We start from the raw sequence: 25,004 nt of genomic DNA on the forward strand, positions 1-25,004 counted from the left end.
GAGGCTTTCCTTTTCTGCAAAATGAAAATATAAGACACACTACCTCTCATTCTTTTTTCGCCGAACTCTACCCCTCCTCTGGTAACCCTGTTCATTGCTGAGGCTGGCCCCCGGCATAAACCCTTTCCTGGAATCCGTATCAGCATCAGGATGTGAGGGCAAGTTCAGGTTTCTTCCACGCTTCTCTAGTACAGTCCTTGTACAAAGCCTGGCACCTCAACCCAATGACAAAATAAATATGTATTTTTTCTCCCAAATGGCATCTGCCTTTGTGAATTCTATCTAGATCAGGTCACCGGCCAAAGTATTATCCTAATCTAGAAAATCTAAAAATAGGAAAACATAGAAGCCACCCTTCCCCTTGGAGGAAACGCATACATTCAAACATAAACCCGAGACTGGTTTCTAAAGTTTATTAAAAATCAAAGAATAGAAAAACTTTACATAAAAATATGTCAATTTTAGCTTCCACATTGTTGTCCACACACAAAAAAATGGAAACATGATATCTTCTCACTTAGCCTGCAGACGTGACCACAGTGGTGGCCAGGCCAATTCATTAGGCCCCCACGACTGGAATGGAGCCTGACCCTGCCCTCAGGACCACGCTCAGGATGCACACGGTGGACGCCACCCCCAGCTGGCCCCCGCAGTGGTCTCTCGGTGTGGGTTAGTCAATATTGCTAACGAGTAGATGAGAATAGGCCTATGAGTCAAGGTTTACAAATATTTCTTTATCGGTAGGGTCACAACTTAAATACTTTAAATATTCTGGGTAACCTCCGACGGCCAAGGACTGCAGAGAGAACGTGCTGCCCTGTTCCAGAAGGCCTCTGGGAGGGCCTGCGGGGCAGACACAGCGCACGCTCGTCCTCGTGGGCGCCCACTCCACACACCAGCCAGGTGGCACGGCTGTCGCTCAGCATTCTCCACTGTGGACTTCAAACCTCAACCTACCTGTAGTGTCAGCAGGACCAAGACCCCTCATCCTACAACAGGGGGTCAAGGACCTGCTAGATGCCGCCAAGCCTCAAGACAACCGTGGTACTCTGGGAACTCAGGTCAGGCAGAGTGGGGACACGCTTGTTCAAAACAAGGTCACAGGACAGTGGCTGTCAGGGCAGAACACACTTGCATAGTATACCTGTATGCATCTGAAGTCAGGCCAGCCGCCCGACACAGCGCCGGGCTGGGCTCTCCTGGACACGCTAGGACGCTCCCTCGCGGCGCATGGAGCCGCGAAGTCCTCGCCGGATAGTTGCTCTTAGCAGAACGAATGCACACTGCTATACAGATTCCTCAACGGAATCAACATAATCCCTTTCTCCACATTCCTAAAACTGGGCACCGTTTTCCGTAATGATACTCACCAGACCCATCATTACAGCTCACATGACTAGAACAGGCTGTAGCACTTCCAAGTTCACATTTGTAAAGGTTTTACACGGAGACAGCCTGCTCTCCCTTTAATAGGCTATAGTTCTGGCACTTTAAATGCTGGGTTTGTTGTCTATTTAAGAGAACCAAAAACCAAAAACGTTAGAACTCAGGGGTCAAGCAGGACTGCAGGCTGAGCGGCAGGCAGGACAGTGGGCCGTCTGTCCAGGCACAGCCGTCCTTGCGTCCAGTCGGCGCGGCACGTCACCCCCCTCACGCACTGAGGCCACGCATCCAACCAAAAGGAAAGACGTCAAAATGAACCCCCGACCCCCTGTGGTACTTGTAACGATGCTCCTCAGACAACCAGCGACACAATGAACCCAACTTAGAAAATGCAGCTGGGGAAAGGATCTAGGCTTGTTTAAAAAAACCCTCCTCCCTTAAATATAACTTACGTGAAAATATGAAATTAAATAAAAAATATCTGAGTTATTGCACAAATCATAAGTTTTCGATATTTACATAGAAATACAGTTCTGGAATTTCAAACAAAACATGAGGGCAGTAAAACAATGGTAACCCCCAACCCCATCCGCTGAGGAGAGATGTTGGGGGCTCCTCTGACAAACAGAAAACAAAACCCAAACTGCAAAGGAATCGACAAGACTCTGTGCACGCACACACGTGTACGCACACACACACACACACGCTCTGTCCCCGCGGGCCGGAGCCCCAGCAGCACTGAAGGTGAGGACAGCGCCCACACTGCACAGACAAGCATGACGCACTGTTCTGGAGGATGAACGCGGCCACCACACGAGGACATGCAGAGGGCAGCACAGATGCGGGGGCCCCATGGCCGACACGTGGACGCTGTGGGTCTCGTCACGGCCGCCGCGGCCCAAGGCCGTGGTCAGTCTGGGTGGGCGGGCGGCAGTGCCCACGTGCCATTATCTGCTGAGGCTGACGGGCAGGCTGTCCCGCGTATGCGTGTGCTTTTTCCTCCTCCAGCCGGTGCGGCTGTACTGGTGGTGGCCCCGGTTCCCCATGGGCGGCCGCACACCTCCGCTGCCCACCGAGCCGTGGCTGCTGCCCTGGCTGTGGCCGTGTGAGCCTTTCACCGATAGCTTCATGCCGCTGTGCTGCTGGAGAGACACAGGGAGGTCAGCGCCGTGTGTCCTGGGGGAGCTGGAGCCCCAGAAAACAGGCCTAGCCTATTCCCGCCCCGTACCTGTGGACGGGCCACGGGTGCGGACAGGGTCACTGCAGATGTGAAGTTAGGATGGGGTTTCTGGGGTGGGAGGAGTCAGTAAGATGCAGTCATGGGTGGGAGGAGTCAATGAGGTCACAGGTGGGAGGAGTCAATAAGACGGGATCCCTGGGGTGGGAGGAGTCAATAAGATGTGTCACTGGGATAGGAGAAGTCAATAAGATGAGGTCATTGGGGTGAGAGGAGTCAATAAGATGGGGTCCCTGGGGTAGGAGGAGTCAGTAAGATGAAGTCATGGGTGGGAGGAGTCAATAAGATGAGGTCACTGGGGTGGAGTCAATAAGACAAGGCCACGCATGGGAGGAGTCAATAAGATGATGTCACTGGGATAGGAGTCAATAAGATGAGGTCACTGGGGTGGGAGGAGTCAATAAGACGAGGTCATGGGTGGGAGGCGTCAATAAGATGGGGTCACTGCACTAGGAGGAGTCAGTAAGACGGAGTCACTAGGGTGGGAAGAGTCAATAATATGGGGTCATTGGAGTGAGAAGAGTCAATAAGACAGGGTCACTGGGGCGGAAGGAGTCAAGATGGGGTCACTGGGGTGGCAGGAGTCAATAAGATCGGTCACTGGGATAGGAGGAGTCAATAAGATGGGGTCACTGGGATGAGAAGAGTCGATAAGCTGAGGTCACGGGTGGGAGAGGGCAATAAGATGAGGTCGCTGGGGTGGGAAGAGTCAATAAGATGGGGTCACTGAGATGGGAGGAGTTAAGATCACTGCGCGGAGAGAGGGGTCCGTAAGGTCCTTGGGACTAATGTCCTCTTAAGAGGAAAGGCATGGACGGACACACAGACTGGGAGAGAGCGCTGTGTGGAGACTGAGGCAGAGACTGGAATGATGTGGCCACAAGCCAAGGAAGGCCTGGGGCCACCAGAAGCTGGGAGAGACAAGGAAGGCCCCTGCCCTGGAGCCTATGGAAGGAGCATGGCCCTGACGACAACTGAACTTGGACTTCTGGCCTCCAGAACTGTGAGAGAATGGGTTTCTGTGGTTTAAGCCACCGCTTTGTGGTTCTGTTATCCAGAAGGCAAGGCAGAGTCCGTCCATGGAAACTGAAAACCACAACCACAGGGCTTGTGCACACTCAGTTCTTCAGGCAGTTGGTCAGGTGACCACGAGTGGTGTTCGTCTCCACTGGAGCAAAATCAGGTGCCACACGGGGAGAACATGCGGACGCTGCATGCACCACCGGCCCGTGTCCACTGGGCATCCTCGCGTTCGGATGCTGCCCACAGACACAAGACATCCCTGCTTTCCCCCTCCAGCCACCGGCCGACTCTGGACACATGCCGGAGCTGCTCTCCGTGGCCCTCAGCCCTTGCCTGCCACCACCAGTGTCTGGGTCACCCGAGCGCCGCCACACTGTGAAGTCCCTCAAAGGCAGGCCTTTGAAGAGAAGCATGGTCGACGCAGGAGGGTGTCAGGGCAAAGTGACCCAGAAGGGGTGGAGGAAGGGACCAGGTGGTGAGGAGAGAAGACTGCCATCACCCTTCCAGTCCACCCCGACTCTCCTGCTGGGTCAGCACAGAACACGGCAATGCAGTCAAACAGCCATGGTGACGGGGTGGAACCCAAGCAGGGATGTCCGCCATTCAGTCCTTAAATCCAAATACAGCGGCCCGGGATCAATGACACCAGCCCGAAGAGCCGGCCCTCAGGAATCATAAATACAGCAAAATATGCTGAAGAGTGCACCAGGGCCTGACTGTGAGACAGAGGGGCAGGGGGGACCCCACCTCCGGGCCTGAGCTCTGAGTTTCCAGAGTCTCATGGCAACGGGATACCCTGCCTCTGGGCCTTGTGCTCTGGGCTTCCGGGGTCTCATGGCAAGGGCGGACCTACCCTCCGTGCCCTGCACTCTGAGTTCCCAGGGACTCATGGCAAGGGGGACTCCGCCTCCAGGCTCATGCTCTAAGCCGACTCCCTGGGATCTCCTGGCAACTGGGGACCCTGCCTCCAGGCCCATGCTCCGAGTTCCCTGGGGATTCATGGCAAGGGTAGACCTTGTGCTCCCAGCCCAGCACTCTGAATCCCCAGGGTCTCATAGCAGTGGAGGACTCGCCCTCCTGGCCCTGTGCTCTGAGTCCCCTGGAGACCTGGATCGCCTCCTTTCCAACACACCGGCCTTCAGAGCTGGCCCACATGCACAGACTTAATAGTCACCTGCTTTCTCACCTTTGCCAGATCTACTCTGGGAGAAGCCATGAGAAAAGCTGACAAAGGATTCCCAAGGCCTCACTGGGAACGTTCTAGAAAGCAGAGCAAACACAGGTTGCCCACCCTGGGTCCAAAGCCAGAGCGTATGAAGCAGGGGTGTGGAGAATACGGTGACGCAGGACCACACACAGGGGTCATGTCAGCTCTAGGTTTTACCATTCGCTTCTTGAAAACCAAAGTATTTTGTATGTACATTAATTTAATAGATAAAAGGGAACAACATTCTTCATTGTGCACCTTGCTTACTCCAAACTTCAGTTGTATGCTGACAAGTTTAACTGAAGAGCTAAGAGAGAAGCTCGTGAAGACAGTGTTTTGAAACTCATCAAACCACACCACATCTTCAATTCCTTAGCACTTTTAAACTTTGTTACGAAGTACAGCAAGCACAAGGCCAAATGTGACCAGAGAACAAACCCCGAGAGGGACGTGACTTCTCTCCGGAGAAGGTGCCGAGCACCAGCCTGTCACGAACCAGTCCCAGGGGCCGGGGGCGCTGTGGTTGGGCCCAGACGTACCTTATGATACAGGTGAGGGCTGGACAGCGGGTGGGGGGCGGTGGAGGGCACGGCCGGGGAAGACACATGGTGGACAGCTTTCAGGGACGGAGTGCCTTCCAGGCCGACCTGTCTGCAGGGAACAGGGGCCACCCCGAGGGTGGGGGGAGGTATCGTAAACCTGGTCTGAAAGAAACAACAGAACACCCGTGAGGCACCACGGTGACAGCAGGAAGACCACCCAGGGCTCAAGCTGGACCCGTGAACCCACAGGAGGTGGGGCCGTTAGCAGTCACCTCCACGAAGGGTCCCTGAAGTCATGTTTCACTGTCACCTCTCAGGGTTTATCCTGACTCGGAAACACTGCACGTTCTGAAAGACCACTTACTGTGTGAAGTATACCAGTGACACAGGCCATCAAAGATCCAACAAAATTGCTGTGACCAGAATAATAACTGTGACTCAGGCTCTGCAGAGGCCTGATGGGCAAAGCTCTGCACCACCCCCTTCAACCAGGCACCATGTCCATGGAGCTGGCCCAGCCACAGGCTCTGGACAGGGGTGACATCAACCAGGTGTCATGTCGCCACAGCTGGTCTGGCCGAGGGCTCTGGACCAAGGTGACATCAACCAGGCACCGTGTCCCCACAGCTGGTCTGGCCGGGGGCTCTAGACCAAGGTGATGTCAACCAGGCGCCATGTCCCCACAGCTGGCCTGGCCGGGGGCTCTGAACTAGGGTGACGTCAACCAGGCACTGCGTCCCCACAGCTGGCCTGGCCAGGGGCGCTGGACCAGGGTGACATCAGCCAGGTGTCATGTCCCCACAGCTGGTCTGGCCAGGGGCTCTGGACCAGGGTGATGTCAACCAGGTGTCATGTCAGACCCGCCCTCACCAACACGAGTCGGGAGGAGCCTTCAGACCTACCTTCACCATCATGGGAGGGGGCCACCCTCAGACCTGCCCTCACCATCACAGCAGAGGGGCACCCTCAGACCCACACTTGCCATCACAGGAGGGGGGCACCCTCAGACCCGGCCTCACCATCACGGGAGGGGGCACCCTCAGACCTGCCCTCACCATCATGAGAGAAGCAACAACCTCAGACCTGGCCTCACCATTACGGGAGGAGGGATACCCTCAGACCCGCCCTCACCATCACAGCAGAGGGGCACCCTCAGACCCACCCACACCATCACGGCAGAGGGGCACCCTCAGACCCACCCTCACCATCACAGGAAGGGGGCACCCTCAGACCTGCCCTCACCATCATGAGAGAAGCAACAACCTCAGACCTGGCCTCACCATTACGGGAGGACGGATACCCTCAGACCCGCCCTCACCATCACAGCAGAGGGGCACCCTCAGACCCACCCTCACCATCACGGCAGAGGGGCACCCTCAGACCCACCCTCACCATCACAGGAAGGGGGCACCCTCAGACCTGTCCTCACCATCACGGGATGGGGACACCCTCAGACCCTCCTTGGCCTCAGGGGAGGCCGCAGCAGCACACACCTGGTTGTTCGTTGTCATGATCAACGTTCGAGAAGCAGTGGACTGGGGTTTGCTGCTGGGCATTGGCAATGCTGTGGGCAGAGTGGCCATCAGCGGGGTGGGTGCCTGGAGGCTAAACTGGTAAACACTGGGTGCTGTGCATGGTGGTGTGTCTGAGTCCTGCACAGAGAAACAAAGGAAAGCCTGTCACTGAGTACCGAGGGTCAGTGTGGAGGTGGCGGGGCTGGGGCAGAAGGCAGGAGTGCCAGTGTGCAGGAGGCTGGGCTGAGGCAGAGGACAGGGCCAGTGCGCGGGATGCATGCCTGGGATGCATGGCTCGATGGAGGGCGGGGCCAATGTGCAGGAGGCGGGGCTGAAGCAGAGGAAGGATGAGCCAGCATGGAAGAGGCAGGACTAGGTGAAGTGGGTGAGGCCTGGGAGGAGTGGGCAGAGATGTAACTGAAGAGGCAGGGCCAAGAGAGTGGCAGGGTCTGGGAGGAGTGCATGAGTGTGTGCCGGAGGGGGTGGGGCCAAGCAGAGTGAGCAGGACCTGGGCAAAGTACCTGAGACCTGGGAAGTAGGTGGGAATGTAGGGGAGAAGAGGCGGGGAGGGGGAGGAGGCCAGGCACAGTGAGTGGTACCGGGGCAGTGTGGACAAGGAAGAGTAGGTGGGATCCGGCAGTGTGGGCAGGACCAGGGCAGTAAGGCAGGGCCTGGGCAGTGTGGGTGGGGTCAGAGCAGAATGGGCAGGGCCAGGCAGTGGGGTAGGGCTAGGGCAGAGTGGGTGGGGCTGGGGCACAGGAGGTGGGGCAGAATGGGTGGGGCCGGGGCAGAGTGGGCAGGGCCAGGTAGTAGGGCAGGGCCTGGGCAGTGTGGGTGGGGTCAGAGCAGAATGGGCAGGGCCAGATAGTAAAAGCAGGCTAAGGCAGAGTGGGTGGAGCTGGGGCACAGGAGGCAGGGCAGAATGGGTGGGGCTGGGGCCGAGTGGGCGGGGCCAGGGCAGTAGGGCAGGGCCTGGGCAGTGTGGGTGGGGTCAGAGCAGAATGGGCAGGGCCAGGCAGTGGGGCAGCACTAGGGCAGTGTGCGCAAGGCCTGGACAGAGTGGGCGGGGCCAGGGCAGAGCAGGCAGGACCAGGGCACTCACAATGTCACTCCCAGACAGCGAAGACACAGAGGAGGCAGATGACCCCGAGGACAGGAGCTGGGGGCTGGACAGGGACAGGGTCAGACGCTGGCTGTAGGGTGACCCTGGGTCTCGGCTCTGGGTCTGCTCCCCATTGCAGACTGTGATCCGCTCTTTCATCTTCATTCTGCTGTCTGTGTGGGGAAATGGGTCTGGTCTCACTGTTCAGGAAGCTGAGCAAGGGTGCGTGGTCCATGGCAGCACCAGCCAAGCAAGCCGCCGTGCGCACCAGAGGTGCTGCAGGAGCAGCTGACCAAGACCCCTAGCCCTTGCCACACGTTAGAGTAATCATTGGTTTAGGTACTGGAAAACAGGAACGGTGGGAACAACCTGGGTATGTAAACTTACATTTTCTTCTGAATTTTATGAAATCTAAACACAGATCAAATACTTCTGATGAACATTTAGGATCTCAACTAAGATAACACAATTACAAACTTAGCACCAAAAAAATAAACCTGTAAAATATCTCACTAATAACTTTATTTCAATTACATGCTGAAATTTAGCACTTTGCATATATGGGGCTGAATAAATATATTACTAACATTACTTACACCTGTTTCTATTTTTCACATAAACCATAAAATTACATTGGCAGCGCACATTATCTTTCTCCCGGACAGCACTGACAAGACCTTAGCATCCCATCGGAAAACCTAGATGTGTCCTTAGTCTGAGCTGTCTGCCATGAGGAACACACAGCAGTCAAGGGCAATGTGGCTGAACCTCCTCTCACCGAGCTCGGGCGATGGGCTGGCCCTGCCGCCCCACTTCTCCTTGATCCACCGCCGGTAGTCGATGACCTCCTGTGTGACCTTGATGATGCGTCCTAAGGTGCTGCAGAGGACAGTGTGTGTGAGGGCCATGGGCAGCGTGGAGACAGGAGCCTATTATGAGCAGTCGCTGTATACTTCTAACAATATGTCATCTAGCTAGGTGATGACAGTGTGAAAAAGCTATGGTGACTTTACAGGCTACCCGTGACTCAGGACATCTGAGCCCAAAGTGCTCTGAGACCACAGTACAGAAAAAGTGGGCTCGCTCAATGTCCAGGTCCTTGAACCTATGTCCTCCTATAGAACAAAGACTGTTCAAATCAATTCCTAACCAGGGAAGCCCCCTCGGAACAGGCATAAACCTTCTCACACTGCGGGGGCGTGAATGGAGGCCCAGGGGCCCGGTGCACAGTCTGGATCACGGGGGGTACACTCCCTGAGCCCACGGGGCACTCTTACCCCAGTACAGGGAGGGTCAAGGCTGGGCCTCAGAGCCACCGTATCCCAGGGCTCGGAGGAGCAGCACCAACGCCACCACCACAGCCACCAGGATTCCTCCCTTCACTCCTCACCATGCTCCACTCTCCACCCCACCCCAGGGGCACAGGAGAGGGGATCAGACGCTGAAATTCACAACTGGAGACTGCCTGAGAAAAAGCTTCATGTCCAAGAGTTTTAAAAGGTGAAATTCATCTCCCAAAAGAAAATACCCTGAAGAAAATGCTAACTTCTGAAATTAGAAATTTCTCAACACTGGACCATAAATTGGAGACCTGGTAGCACAGTGGTTAAGAGCTTGGCTGCTAACCAAAAGGTCGGCAGTTTGAATCCACCAGCTGCTTCTTGGAAACCCTATGGAAGTTCTACTTTGTCCTATAGGGTCGCTATGAGTCGGAATCGACTAGATGGCAACAAGTTTTTGGGACCATAAATTAATCAAACATGGTCAGCTATGATAATCCCTGAAAAGTCTTCCTTTACCAAAGTCTTCAAATGCCACTAAAATGTGACCAAAAAAACTTGTTGTCACAGAGTTGCTCCTGATTAATGGCAACCTCATGAGTATCAGGGTAAACTGTGCTCCATAGAGTTTTCTCGGCTGTGATCTTTACAGAAGCAGATTGCCAGGCCTTTCTTCCATGGTGCCACTAGGTGGGTTTAAATTGCCAACCTCTCAGGAGCCGAGCACAAACCGCTTGCACTACCCAACACCCCACTAACAAACTCCATGGACACGAGTCCCGCGGCCAGGTGTGAGGCTCAGCACCGGTAAATGGCTCCCCTTACCTCTCTGAGTCTCTGTTGGGATAGGACCTTGCAAGCGGCGACACAGCGTGGCTCAGCACGATGTAGGCGTAGTCAAACACCTGCTTCACCTGCATGGCCCCGTACGAGCTCCGGCCAACATCATTTCCTGAAGCAGAGAGGCAGGCAGGTCAGCCAGCATCCCAGCAGTGATGAAGTTACTCGAGGTGGCTCTCCCAACGCAGCAGTCCCAGGCCCGCCAGCAAGGGCCACCAGGGTGGGCCGTGCAGACACTATACCTACAGACGTGCGCACTGCGGCCAGTGGGGCCATCTCAGGTGTGCCCATGCATGGACACAGATGGGGACAGTGCATTATGGGGTCCACTAGCCCCTCACAAGGGATGAGCCCTACTGAGGGCCTGGGAGCCACCCAACCCAAATGCTGTCATGCCAACTGAGGTCACTGCTCTGAGAATGACAGAGTCCTAAAGCCACCCCACACTTAACAGGCTGCGGACGGGAACCCTGCACGCACTGCGGTCGCGTTCACCTGCAGCTGCCTGCACCATGGTCGCGTTCACCTGCAGCTGCCTGCACCATGGGCAGGTTCACCCACAGAGCCCTCCAGCACCCCACTGACCCCATCACCAGCCATCAGCAGGGCCCTCCAGCACCCCACTGACCCCGTCACCCGCAGTCGGCATGGCCCTCCAGCACCCCACTGACCCCGTCACCAGCAGTTGGCAGCACCCTCCACTACCCCACTGACCCCGTCGCCAGCAGTCGGCAGGGCCCTCCGCCACCCCATTGACCCCGTCGCCAGCGGTCGGCAGGGCCCTCCAATACCCCACTGACCCTGTCACCAGCAGTCAGCAGCGCCCGACACCCAGCGGGGGCTCAGGAAGCACCTGTGCAGTGGATGGGTAACGTGGTTAACCTCACTTACCACTAGAAAAATGTCAAATAAGAGAAAACGTGCAGCCCACGGATTTCTCCGGTCGGAAGACTGGGGACAGTTTGGGGTAGGAACCTTCCTAAACACATTACGGGGATCAAGTTGGGATGCTGGAGACCGACCTGGGCCCCTTCCACGTGGCACCCGCCTGCATGCTGGGCACCATTTCACTAGGACGACTGCTGGAGCACCAGTGTCCAGGTGGGAACGCTGGGGAAACGCCACCACGCAGGATGGTGTGGTGTGTGTCACTGTTCTGTCACACACATCTGGGCTGCAGATGCTCTATTGTGAGGAGTAGTATTTCTTTAACCAGAAAATCTTTTCTCCTTAATCCTTACCATCTACATTTTCCTGGTTGATTAGAAAACGGAAATCTTTTAAAAACGCAGTTAATGAAAAGTATTAAATGAGGAATCCTGAAAAAGTGACACCCTTTACTCTGATGACAGGAACCCGCATCAAGATGCGGCGCTCTGCCCTTGGCCTTCGGGACCCCATTCCCTACTCCCCAACCCCCTGCTGGTGCCCACTTCCCCTCCATGACCCTGGGTGTTGACAGCAAGGGGTCCTTGATGCCCCTGCCCCTTGGCAGCGCCAGTCGCCCAGCACCCCCCATGGTGAGGATGCCTTCACCAGGCAGCAGGGGGTCCTTAGTGTCATGTTCCCCAGTCCCCCACCTCCTGCACTGATGCCCCCCCAACCCCACCCTCACCAGGTAGCAGGGGTCCTTGATCCCACATTCCCCAGGCCCCCACCCCCCGCAGCGTGCCCTCACCAGGCAGGAGAGGGTCCTCGATGCACAGCATTGACGGTCTGTACCCACTGGGCATGGCTTTCATGATCTCTTCTTTGGCGATGTAGGCACCTCCTTCTTTTATTCTAATTCCGGTTTTCAGGTAATTAAAATTTCTTCCATAAAGTTCAAAAAACTCGACCAGCAGCATCCCAAGGTTTTCATCCGCTCGCCGGGCATCAATTCGCGGATGCAACTATAAAGCAACGCAGGCACTGTGGGGTCGGGCTCAAGTCCCTCTGGGGGACAGTGCATGTCAAGAGGCCGGCCCGCAGGCCCCGGGCAGCCCTGCGTGTTGTCCAGTCCCTTGCCGGCCCGGCCGCCTGCCCAGAGCCTGAACAGCCTCGGCCCATAAAGGCTACTGGACAGAAATTAAACACTGTCCTCCGAACTTCCATCTGACACTTTAATTCTTTGAAATTGGTGATCTATACGGTAATTCCCTACAAACACAGGTGCCTGGTTAACCGCCAGTTCCCAATCCTGTAAACAAGCGGACCATGGCCTACAGAGACTCAGTAGGTAGATGTAATTTCATTATTCTGAAAGGGAACCCACTGAGCGAGTCACAGTACCACACAGAACCAGTGTGAGCTCGTCAACGTTAACGTGCACAGGTGATCAGCATCGCCTCGTAATGCTAAAGGCAAACTTGCACCCGCTTCTCATCCAGGCCACTATCAGGCCCAGCTCAGGGCCGCACATCCCTCAGGCAGGTGAAGGACGTACTACGGCCAGCCCTGGAGTCAGAGGCAGCAGTCACAACTCACCAGTCTAGACCTGCACGTGGCTATTTATGCTTAAAACAGGCAATGTTTAAGACTCGGAGCTGGCTCTCTAGCCACATGTGGCCGTTGGCTCTCAGCTAGGATCAAAGACACGGAACATCCACCAAGTCCACACATAGGTGGAGTCCTGGCAAAAGCACAAGGACTTGAAGGCTGACATACAGCGCCGCTGGGAAGGCCTCTCCTAAGGCCTCAAGTGCACTGATGTTCAGAGGAACCCTGGCTTCTGGGGACCTGAGGGTTTCCAGGGTACAAGTGTGGGTTCTTCTTCCTGCTCCACCTTTACCCCCACCTGAATCCTTGCCTTCTGTCCCCAGCTGCACACCTGCAAGCCTCAGGTGCAAGACCTATCTTCCTTCCAGCGAGCCTGAGGTGAGCTCAGAGGACAACAGTCATGACTCAGGGCACAAAGGACTCAGGCACCATGAAGGCAGGAGGGGACATGTAGACAAAGATGGACCCCCTCCACACTCACTGCAAGATCGTGGACGGTGCATGGACCCTGAGCCAATGCAAGGGGCACACGGCCCAGTGCCGCACATGCCATGTGCTTGGTACAGTAAGCAGCAGTTGCCGTAACTATAAGGCTGCTGCAGTGGTTCACGTCAGGAATGATGAAGAAATGCATTCAGGGCAGGAGGCTGAGCTTAGCTCAAAACCGGGCCAGAAAACTGAGGGAAACAGCAGGTGAACGTGGATGGCCAGCTGTCAGGAAGCTGGCAGGGACATCCTCCGCCCTGTGGTTAACGCACTCTGCAAAGACAGGGCCTAAGAAGCCACGAAGTTACCCCGGGGTGACTGGCTGCAATACTATCAGCAGTATTAAAGATCGTGAGAAAAGTGCCAAATCCCAGATGTGAGATGCTGGCTAAGCACAACCACAGAACAAAACCAGGGATAAACAGGGAAGAACACAGCTGTGCACCTAAAACACACAGGCAGGGCCCTGCAAACAACGGAGAACCCTGTTAGAGAAGATGTAAATGAACAACTATGGTTTCAATGAACTTAGAGGCTATTTTATGTGTACAAAGAAGTATAATACAGCTGTAACAAAATTATATCTTATATGTAAACAGAAATACAGAAGTACAGCCAAAATGCTCCTTAGAAGCCAGGATGGCAAAACTACGTCTCACATACTTTGGATGGACGTGTTATCAGGAGGGACCAGTCCCTGGAGAAGGACATTATGCTTGGTAAAGCAGAAGATCGGCGAAGAAGAGGAAGACCCTCAACAAGATAGACTGACACAGTGGCTCCAACAATGGGCTTAAGCATAACAACCATCATGAGGACGGCACAGGATCGGGCAGTTTTTCTCTCTGTTGTACACAGCGTCACTATGAGTTGGAAAAGACTCGAGAGCACCTAACAACTACAACAAATAGATGTACAGTTTACCCATACCTCAAGCAATTAGCATTTAGGTAAGTGTTATGGATTAAATTGTGCCCCCCAAAAATATGTGTCAACTTGGCTAGGCCACGATTTTCATTATTATGTAATTATCCTATGGGATTATGTGTTGTAAAACTTAACCTCTATGATGTTAAAGTGAGGCACAATTGGAGGCAGTTGTGTTAATGAGGCAGGACTCAATCTACAGGATAGGTTGCATCTTCAATCTCTTTTGAGATATAAAAGAAATTAAACAAGCAAGCAGAGATGGGCAACCTCCTACCACCAAGAAAGTAGCACCAGGAATGGAATGCGTCCTTTGGTCCCACGGTCCTTGTGCTGAGAAGCTCCTTGACCATGAGAAGATTGAGAACAAGGGCCTTCCTCCAGAGCCAACAGAGACAGAAAGCCTTCCCCTGGAGCCTACACCCTGAATTTGGACTTGTAACCTACTAGACTGTGAGAAAATAAATTTCTCTTTGTTAAAGCCATCCATTTGTGGTATTTCTGTTATGGCAGCACTAGATGACTAAGACAAACACTATATGACTTGAGGCAAAATACTGATGTTTTGTTGACGTGAGAAAGCTGGCTTTTAAATTTTATTACCATATAAAGTGCCCAATTCAGCTCTGCAACCATCTTGTAACATAAACACAGCCAAGCACCCAGAAACATAGCTTTTTACCTCTCTGAGGGTACACATCTTTTTTAAAGGTACAAAGAGTTCTCCCTTGAATCTGGATCGACAGGTAGTCAACTATGGACCCGGATGAGCCCTCCCTGCTCTAAGTGTTGAATCGGCTACAAATCAGCTCCAAGGAACAAGACCCAAGGAGGTTCTTAAAATCAAAAGTTGACCTCTACTCCATGACCTATGGCCCAAACGGGCCCCAGAAGGGCCTCCAGGGCTGCCGGGGAGACCTGAGCACCCAGAAGGCATACGCACCTGCAGGAAGCTGATGGCCATTAAAATGAGGCTGTAGGAGCTAATTCCACCTGTGAACACCTCGTTCAGGTCCCTCTGCAGGAGGAACTGCTTTAATACTAAAATCAAGTACGGCAGCAACGAGTACTTCTGTAAATCCCAAAAAGAAGACAAGACAGATCCATTACTGATTAGTTAATACGCTTTCAAGGACACTCCACACAGCAAGTTTCACATGTAGAAGTTTCGTCAAGCCCACTGCCCGTCTGAAGGCTGAGCCCAGCTGCCCTCACACTTCAGGGGCCTGAGAACTGCCTGAAGCACCAGGATTCATTACAATCCAGATGTGGCCCCCACCCCAGGTTACCATTCAGCCTGTTGGGAAGTGTCTGCAGGCAGAAAGGTGCCCAGGGAAGACCAGTGAGCGTGTTGACAGTCACATGCCCACAGGTCCACGTGGCTGGCCCAAGGTGTGCAGGCATTGGGGGGGCAGCAAAAGACGTGGGGAGGCCCAGGGCCAGTCCCAACATCCCACCACCCGAGATGAAACGCAGGCAATGGGGGTAGGGACTAGAGTCTGCGGCAGTGGCAGTGGCATCACCATGAGCCAGCGGACAGGTCTTCCAGAAGGGCAGGGTGGGAGGAGAGGGGGCAGGCATGCAGGGTGCTGGAGAAGGGGGCTGTCAGTGAGGGTGCTCTGCTGGGGAGGAAACAACCCTACAGAGAAACGGTGGTGCGGAGGAAAGGAAACGAGCGAGGTCTGTGAGAAGAGCCGCATCTGAACAAGGTGGCAGCTTCGCCTTCAGAATGTCGCCACTCCTGCTACAATGGCACGAAAGTATGTCGGTCCCACTAGCCCGTGTGCACAGTGGTGCTCACGACGTGTCAGTGTGAGAAACAAGTCTCCCCTCCCTCCATCAGCATACACAGTCCCTGGTGAAGAAGTAGGAAGCACATGGAGCTCAGTCGGCTCCTGAGGGCCTGATCTGCCAACAGTCGCCGGCTTGCAATAAGGAGAAAAAAAGCTCCGAAGCTCTCTACGACCAGGCTCAGCTCTGTGAATGGCCACCGACAGAATGCAGGTCTGAAGCCCAGCGGCACATCACGTCTAGGCACCCCTAGAAATGGCGGCACAGGATGCATGATCTTGCTCCACCCTCTACCACTCAAGGCCACCACAGTAGGCTTAAACAGCGGCATTCACAAGAGCAGGTCAGCCAGTGTCGCGCAGAGCCCGGCCACGGCACGGAGGGCAGGACAGACCTTCATGTAGCTCTTGATGAGCTCGGCTGCCCGGACGCCAGTCTCCACATTAAAACTGATGTCAACTTTCACTTCCGTCTCCTGGTCGGTGAGTTTGATTATCGGAACCTGCAAAGATGGCATTTGGAAAGTGAGTGTTAATATCCACCAAGCACTTCCTGAGCTGCACAGAGGAGTGGTTTTTCCTTACTCTCAAAAGGGACTGAGAGATCACCCACCCCTACACGTAACGATGAGAAGAAGGGGACTCTGCCAGGCACTACCCTCACCGGGCCCTGCAAGCCAGTCCCTCCAAAAGCTTGTCCTCTGGCCTGTCTGCCCCCACCACGGGGCCAACTGCGGCCACTGCGTCCTGTCTGTGATGGGGGAGCAGCAGGGGACAGGTGCAGAAGGCAGGTGGGCAGGAAGGCCCCAGCACCAGGTCCCAAGCTCCCCTGTGCAGCCAGCTCCCGCCACAGTGGCCTCAGGCACAGGGCAGCAGGCAGCTCTTGGTCCTCCGCAGTCATGTTTGGGAGAATTTCTGAAAATATTCAAAGTAACCTCCAAGCCGTTTTTAAAATGCTTTGTACTGATAATATTTCTCCAAACATGTCTACTTTGGGTTCTCATTCTTTCACAGCATTTAACTAAAATAAAAAAAAAATTTTTACACATCAGAGAATAAAAGGCTATTTTGGAAATACCCACATCGATGAGAACTGTCACCAAAAAGACTCTGAAAACCAGCCTCACAAAAGCTGCCCAAGCATGACTCCTTCAGACCACAAACCACCCCCTCCCCCCACCCCAAATTCTGTCCTTTCAGGAGAAAAAGGTAGGTTTTGTTTCCTCCACCAGGAAGGAATGAAAACCAATGTTCCCTGCACCTACAGTCAGGGTCCAATGAAAGGTTTAAAAGAGCCTGGGGAAAAGTCAGCATAAAAACACTTTCAGCCCACGCCTGAATCGGAGCTTAAAACATAAACCCGGGGGCCCCTGCCCAGAGGACACACTAGTGCCAGGAGGGCCGGTCTGTGCCGATGGCCACCATGCGGAGTCACCGTCCTCGCCAGGCAGTGCCTGTTGTGGCTGCGGATTTCCAGGAGAATTCATCACCGTGTGCGTGTCTCGAAGCAGCCCAGGCTGCTCGGGGCCTGCTCAGCGGGGCACAGTCTGCCGGCAGGTGGCACTCGAGGACCACATGGCCACCACGGGAAGCCCCTTCTTCACACCCATAGACACTTTCCCAAACACTCATGCTTCCCACCTGCCTTACACTTGCACACTGCCATATACACAGGCTACACCCCCAAATTTAGGAAATTAATAGCTACACTAGAGAATACTTATTTTTTGGTGGGTGTTCAAAATACACACGCTTTCACCTGAAACACACCCTTCCCCTCTGCCTGCTGGGCATGATGGCATTTCACTGCGACCCACAGAGTGGGTGCTGTAAGGCACAGCAGGGTGTCCCAAGAGGACACGGGGGATGAGCCCTCTTGATTGCCCACACGGTGCACACACACCCCATGGCCAAAAAGGCAAGGGCCATGTGGCCTCGGTGTAGTCGCTCAACGCCACGCAATGCCTGTGTGTCCTGCAGCATCCACGCCACAGTGGGGACAGCTGTGTGGCCTGAGACCACGTGGTTGGCTCAACACCATGCATGCCTGTGTGTCCTGCACCATCCACACCACAGCAGGGAGGGCCGTGCATCCTGAGACAGTGCGGTTGCTCAACGCCACGCATGCCTGTGCATCCTGCAGAGCCCACACCTCAGAGGCAAGGGCTATGCAGCCTGAAACTGCGCAGTCGCAATGCCCACGTATCCTGCAGCATCCACACCACAGCAGGGAGGCCAGTGTGGCCTGAGACAGTGCAGTCGCTCAACACTACGCATGCCTGTGCGTCTCTGCGGCGTCCACACCACAACGGGGAGGGCTGTGTGGCCTGAGACAGCGCAGTCGCTCAATGCCATGAGATGCCTGGACGTCCTGCAGTGTCCACACCACAACGGGGAACGCTGTGTGGCCTGAGACAGAGCAGTCACTCAACGCCATACGATGCCTGGGCATCCTGCAGCGTCCACACCACAACAGGGAGTACTGTGTGGCCTGAGACAGCACAGTCGCTCAACGCCATGTGATGCCTGGGCGTCCTGCAGAGTCCACACCACAACAGGGAGTACTGTGTGGCCTGAGACAGCACAGTCGCTCAACGCCATGTGATGCCTGGGCATCCTGCAGCATCCACACCACAACAGGGAGTACTGTGTGGCCTGAGACAGCGCAGTCGCTCAACACCATGTGATGCCTGGGCGTCCTGCAGAGTCCACACCACAACAGGGAGTACTGTGTGGCCTGAGACAGCACAGTCGCTCAACGCCATGTGATGCCTGGGCGTCCTGCAGCATCCACACCACAACAGGGAGTACTGTGTGGCCTGAGACAGCGCAGTCGCTCAACGCCATGTGATGCCTGGGCGTCCTGCAGAGTCCACACCACAACAGGGAGTACTGTGTGGCCTGAGACAGTGCAGTCGCTCAATGCCATGTGATGCCTGGGCGTCCTGCAGCATCCACACCACAACAGGGAGTACTGTGTGGCCTGAGACAGCACAGTCGCTCAACGCCATGTGATGCCTGGGCGTCCTGCAGCATCCACACCACAACAGGGAGTACTGTGTGGCCTGAGACAGCACAGTCGCTCAACGCCATGTGATGCCTGGGCATCCTGCAGCATCCACACCACAACAGGGAGTACTGTGTGGCCTGAGACAGCACAGTCGCTCAACGCCATGTGATGCCTGGGCGTCCTGCAGCATCCACACCACAACAGGGAGTACTGTGTGGCCTGAGACAGCACAGTCGCTCAACGCCATGTGATGCCTGGGCGTCCTGCAGCATCCACACCACAACAGGGAGTACTGTGTGGCCTGAGACAGCGCAGTCGCTCAACACCATGTGATGCCTGGGCGTCCTGCAGAGTCCACACCACAACAGGGAGTACTGTGTGGCCTGAGACAGCGCAGTCGCTCAACACCATGTGATGCCTGGGCGTCCTGCAGAGTCCACACCACAACAGGGAGTACTGTGTGGCCTGAGACAGCACAGTCGCTCAACACCATGTGATGCCTGGGCGTCCTGCAGAGTCCACACCACAACAGGGAGTACTGTGTGGCCTGAGACAGCACAGTCGCTCAATGCCATGTGACGCCTGGGCATCCTGCAGAGTCCACACCTCAGAGGGGAGGGCTGTGCGGGCTCAGACAGTGCAGTCACTCAACGCCATGCAATGCCTGGGCGTCCTGCAGTGGCCGCCCTAGGACAGCAGGCGTGGTCTTTGGGTCCCTCCACCCAAAGGTCAGCAGTCTGAATCCGCCAGCCACACCATATCTGTTTCTAAAATACAACAGTGGAACAGGCACCAGGCAGGCATTTCCACTACAAATGGGAGAAACTGGAAGGTAAAAAGGGGTAACAGGCATTGAGCAAGTTCAAAACCCAGCAGAACAATTTACATTAGCTCCCAAGGCTTGAAAATAATCCTCTCTTCTCTGAGACCATCTGGGCATTGGCCCTGCCCTCCATGCTCTGGGTGTTAGCCATGCCCTTTGGATTCTGGGTGGACGCCCCTCAGCCCTGGGCTTCAGGTCCACCTTCCAGGCCCACTGGGACACCAATTCTGCTACTTGGGCTTTGGGCAGCCCCATTCTCCTAGTCCATCTTAGTGTCAACCCCACCGCCTCAGCCCCAGTAGCTGGCCCATTCTTCTGCCCCTTGGGCATGATAACCTCGCCCTCTCAGCTTTGGGCAGTGACCCCATCCCCTAGCACACTTTAATGGCACCCCCACACTCCACAACTGAGTTGGTCAAGATCTGACTCTTGAAACCTAAGATCCAGGAGACTGTGACCCCACCCTTTGAAACCAAGAAGCCCCTGCTTCCCGTGCTCCTTCCAACAGCTCTGCTCATCTACGAGCTACTCCAGGGATGGTCCTTTTCTTTTTCTTAGAGAACAGATGTAGCTCCTTTGGCCTATTCCTGCCTGCACAATTACAAGAAGCACACAGCTTTCCTTTTGTCATTTCTCTGTCCCCTTTAGTCTAAGCTAATGGGTTTTCTGATGTGGTAGCAGGTTAGATCTATCGATCACAGGCTTAATCTCTTTACCAAAAGATTGTGTAGCAACATTCTTGGTGATCTTTCTAGGACATGTGTCCTTAGTTTGTACGACATAATTTTCCAAATCTTTAAGTTCTGTTTTCATTTCACACAGTGCATTTTTGGTCCATCTCCTTCCTTTTGCATTTTATTTAAGTGGCAAGGAGAAACCATGCAGCCTCTTTAAGATCTTGCTTAGAAATCTCATCAGGCAGATATCCAAGTCCGTCACTTACAAGTTTTACCTTCTACCAAACATGTGAACATAATTCAGACAAGTTCTTTGCCACTGCATAAAAAGCATCTCCCTTCCTCCATTTTTCAGTCACATGTTCATCATTTCCTTTTAAAGCATCACCAGAAGCACATTTAACGTCCACATTTCTAGCAACATTTGGTTGCTAGCACCATGACAATACAGACTATCTCTATGGCTCTCCTCACTTCCTTTTGACCCCTCACCAAAATTCTTTGACATCCATAATTCTACTAAGACTGTCTTCGATGTAATCTAGGTTTTTACTACTCCAAAAACCCAAAACCGTTAAAAACAAGTCAATTACAACGCACTCTTTCAGCCTGTACCCATTACCCAATCCCAAAACCACTTCCATGTTTTAGCTACCTGTTACAGCAGCACCCCATTCCTAGCAAGATGAGTGTGCCATGGCTTCAGCCAACTCACCTCCTGTGTGTGCCGCAATGAGCCCATGGCAGGGACACGGCACATACTTATACACTCATCTCCTGTGTGTGCCGTCATCAGCCCACAGTGGGGACACAGCAGGTATAAAACACACTAATAAAGTCACCTCCTGTCTGTGCTGTGATCAGCCAACAATGGGGACACGGCAGGTACACACACTAATACACTCACCTCCTGTCTGTGCCATGACCAGCCCACAGTGGGGACATGACGCACACTAATACACTCACCTCCTGTCTGTGCTGTGATCAGCCCACAGTGGGGACACGACGCACACTAATACACTCACCTCCTGTCTGTGCTGTGATCAGCCCATGGTGGGGACACAGAAGGTACACACACTAATACGCCCACCTCCTGTCTGTGCCGCGATCAGCCCACAGTGGGGACACAGAAGGTACACACACTAATACGCCCACCTCCTGTCTGTGCCGCGATCAGCCCACAGTGGGGACACAGAAGGTACACACACTAATACGCCCATCTCCTGTCTGTGCCGCGATCAGCCCACAGTGGGGACACAGAAGGTACACACACTAATACGCCCACCTCCTGTCTGTGCCGCGATCAGCCCACAGTGGGGACACAGAAGGTACACGCACTAATACGCCCACCTCCTGTCTGTGCCGCGATCAGCCCACAGTGGGGACACAGAAGGTACACGCACTAATACGCCCACCTCCTGTCTGTGCCGCGATCAGCCCACAGTGGGGACACAGAAGGTACACGCACTAATACGCCCACCTCCTGTCTGTGCCGCGATCAGCCCACAGTGGAGACACAGCAGGTATGCACACTAATACGCTCACCTCCTGTCTGTGCCGCGATCAGCCCACAGTGGGGACACAGAAGGTACACACACTAATACGCCCACCTCCTGTCTGTGCCGCGATCAGCCCACAGTGGGGACACAGAAGGTACACACACTAATACGCCCACCTCCTGTCTGTGCCGCGATCAGCCCACAGTGGGGACACAGAAGGTACACACACTAATACGCCCACCTCCTGTCTGTGCCGCGATCAGCCCACAGTGGGGACACAGCGGGTACACACACTAATACGCTCACCTCCTGTCTGTGCCGCGATCAGCCCACAGTGGGGACACAGCGGGTACACACACTAATACGCTCACCTCCTGTCTGTGCTGTGATCAGCCCACAGTGGGGACACAGCAGGTATGCACACTAATACGCTCACCTCCTGTCTGTGCTGTTATCAGCCCACAGTGGGGACACAGCAGGTACGCACACTAATACGCCCACCTCCTGTCTGTGCTGTGATCAGCCCACAGTGGGGACACAGCAGGTACACACACTAACACACTCACCCCCGTCTGTGCTGTGATCAGCCCACAGTGGGGACCCGACAAGTACACACACTAATACACTCACCTCCTGTGTCATGATCGGCCCACGGTAGGGTCACGGTAGGTACACGCACTAATATGCTCACTTCCTCCCAGTGCACGCCTCAATGCCTACATCATACAGTCTAAACACGCACCCCAACAAGTAGTGAGCACCCAGAAATGTCCTGCTGCTACTCCCGTCAGCAAGATCAACCTCCCACCTTAGCTTCCAGCAAGCTTCTCAACAGCCAGAAGGATATTGGTGAAGCTTCATGTAAGACAAAGTGCCCATCTGAAAACGAAACATCGGCCTACAGGACAGGCAAGCTAGCAGTGTCACACAGGCAGGTCACTTACAGGGTCTGGCCTTAAAGTAATAATCTTGACAAGCACACAGCAAAAGCCATCTCATCTTCCAAGTTGTCCCTGAGAAAAGAGGCTTTCCTATATGCACCTCTTCTGAACAACAAAGAGACATGAGTGCTTTTCTTTCTTAAGTCTGACCGTGAAGCTGTGCACCCCGTGGCAGCAGCACTGACGGTCAGCGTCCTGTCTCAGGTGTGGCTCTCCTTTCCTCACTCATCCCAACAAAGGAGAACCACCACACCCTATACTGCCAAGAAAGCTCCACGACCCCTCCACGACCCCACCAGTTCCATAGCTCAGGCTGTTGCTAACACATCGGTGTTGGTGATCATGCTTACACAACCAAAGTGCAGGCATGCTCAAACCAGAAGTAGAGAAGGCTGCAGACTGTAACCAACAAGTGCTGAAAAACGGTACTCACAGGCCAGTTGGGGAGGCCCGCTGTGGAGGGCTGGGGCACAGGGCCAAGGTATAGGGCTGTGGTAGGTTAGGGCGCAGGGCTACTGTGGACTAGGGCTGTGGTGGGCCAGGGCATGGGGCTGGGGTGTGGGGCTGTGGTGGGCTAGGACACAGGGCCAGAGTTCAGTGTTGTGGTGGGCTGGGGTGGTGGGCTGAGATGCAGGGCTGTGGTGGGCTGGGGCTGTGGTACGACGGGGCTTGGGGCCAGGGCTGTGATGGGATGGGGCGTAGGGACGGGGCTGTGGTAGGCCAGGGCTGTGGTGGGATGGGGTGTGGGGCCAGGGCTGCGGTGGGCCAGGGCTGCGGTGGGCCAGGGCTGTGGTGAGATGGGGTGTGGGGCCTGGGCTGTGGTGGGCTGGGGCTGTGGGGGGGGGGGGTATGGGGCTGGGGCTGTGGTAGGCCAGGGCTGTGATAGGATAGGGTTGGGGCCTGGGCTGTGGCGGGCCAGGTCTGTAGTGGGCTGGGGCTGTGGTAAGATGCGGTGTGGGGCCTGGGCTGTGGTGGGCCTGGGCTGTGGTGGAATGGGGTGTGGGGCATGGGCTGTAGTGGAATGGGGTGTGGGGCCTGGGCTGTGGTACGCCGGGGCTGTGGTGGGCCGGGGCTGTGGTGAGATGGGGTGTGGGGCCTGGGCTGTGGTGGGCCAGGGCTGTGGTGGGATGGGGCGTAGGACTAGGGCTGTAGTGGGCCGGCGCTGTGATGGGTTAGGGTGTGGGGCCAGGGCTGTGGTGTGCCGGAGCATAGGACTGGGGCCATGGTGGGCCGGGGCTGTGGTGGGCCAGGGCCGTGGTGAGATGGGGTATGAGGCCTGGGCTGTGGTGGGCCAGGGCTATGGTGGGCCAGGGCTGTGGTGGGATGGGGCGTAGGACCGGGGCCATGGTGGGCCAGGGCTGTGGTGGCCTAGGCTGTGGTGCGCCAGGGCACGGGGCCAGGGCGAGGCCGCACTCACCGTTGCCTTGTCCAGCACTTTGATGGAGCACGGCTCGGCCACGCTGTGCTTCCGCAGTGCCTGCTCCAACAGCTGCAGAGGCGGCCGCTCCCACTTTCCAAAGACCACCAGGTCGATGTCACTGGACAGAAGCAGAAGTTCCTCTAAGTCCTGCTCCCCTCCCCAAGTAGTTAACACCCTCCCCTGGGGTAAGCAGCCTCTTCAGAGGCCCAAACAAAATTCCACCAAGGGAGCAATTTCAGGGAAAGAAGGCACCTTACAAGCTGCTTGAGACAAGATAAACAGCAAAAAGGTTCCAAGACTGTCCCAACATTCGTAAGTAAATGAGAATATATTGAAAATGCCACCCCATGAAACCACAAGGAGGGTCCCATTTCCTGATGCTCGCTCGTGCCGTATCTGCACTGGGCTGCCCTCCACTGACCTGGTGATCCCAGACCACCCTCCGCTGACCTGGTGATCCCAGACTACCTGCCACTGACCCAGCAATCCCAGACTGCCCTTTGTTGACCCAACTATCCCAGACCACCCTCCACTGACCCAGGGATGCCAGGCCACCTGTGCCCCTCAGTGTCTTGTGTTAGCTGGCATTTCTAGCCTTGTTCTGAACAAGGCACCTATGCTCAGCCCTCAGTATGCTCACGCGCACAACCCCCCAGCCCCCACCAGGTAAACCTGAGGTGAATCCCACAGAAGGGTCAGTACTCACCTGGTTGGGAGATAGAGACCTGTACTAAAGCTGCCAAATATCTGCACCTGCAAGAAAGAGTGCCGGGCATAAACACACCAACAGTCCAAGTGGTCAAATTGCATTGCCTGAGCTCAAAG

The 25,004-nt window shown here is 55.0% G+C and overlaps 1 protein-coding gene and 1 long non-coding RNA gene across 2 annotated transcripts in view; both read right to left on the bottom strand.

Moving 5' to 3' along the window:
- Nucleotides 1-398: 398 nt before the first annotated feature.
- The window catches only part of TENT4A (terminal nucleotidyltransferase 4A), a 47,920-nt gene continuing 23,314 nt past the window's right edge, over nt 399-25,004 (bottom strand). Inside the window, exons 4-14 of the mRNA XM_049858664.1 lie at nt 24,886-24,932; nt 24,177-24,297; nt 16,205-16,312; nt 14,963-15,091; nt 11,807-12,020; nt 10,114-10,240; nt 8,787-8,887; nt 8,009-8,181; nt 6,886-7,044; nt 5,390-5,554; nt 399-2,525 (exon numbers count right to left, since the gene is read on the bottom strand). Coding sequence (XP_049714621.1) covers nt 2,331-2,525; nt 5,390-5,554; nt 6,886-7,044; nt 8,009-8,181; nt 8,787-8,887; nt 10,114-10,240; nt 11,807-12,020; nt 14,963-15,091; nt 16,205-16,312; nt 24,177-24,297; nt 24,886-24,932 — 1,539 coding nt within the window. The 3' untranslated portion in view covers nt 399-2,330. The remainder of the gene's footprint in view (nt 2,526-5,389; nt 5,555-6,885; nt 7,045-8,008; nt 8,182-8,786; nt 8,888-10,113; nt 10,241-11,806; nt 12,021-14,962; nt 15,092-16,204; nt 16,313-24,176; nt 24,298-24,885; nt 24,933-25,004) is intronic.
- Nucleotides 17,006-23,585, bottom strand: LOC126062863 (uncharacterized). Its single transcript, XR_007514160.1, has 3 exons — nt 22,320-23,585; nt 21,865-22,254; nt 17,006-21,604 (listed from the first exon to the last, which is right to left on the bottom strand). It is a non-coding gene; the product is annotated as an uncharacterized LOC126062863 (long non-coding RNA).

This window comes from Elephas maximus, chromosome 2 (assembly GCF_024166365.1).
Source record: "Elephas maximus indicus isolate mEleMax1 chromosome 2, mEleMax1 primary haplotype, whole genome shotgun sequence".
Lineage (NCBI taxonomy): Eukaryota > Metazoa > Chordata > Mammalia > Proboscidea > Elephantidae > Elephas > Elephas maximus.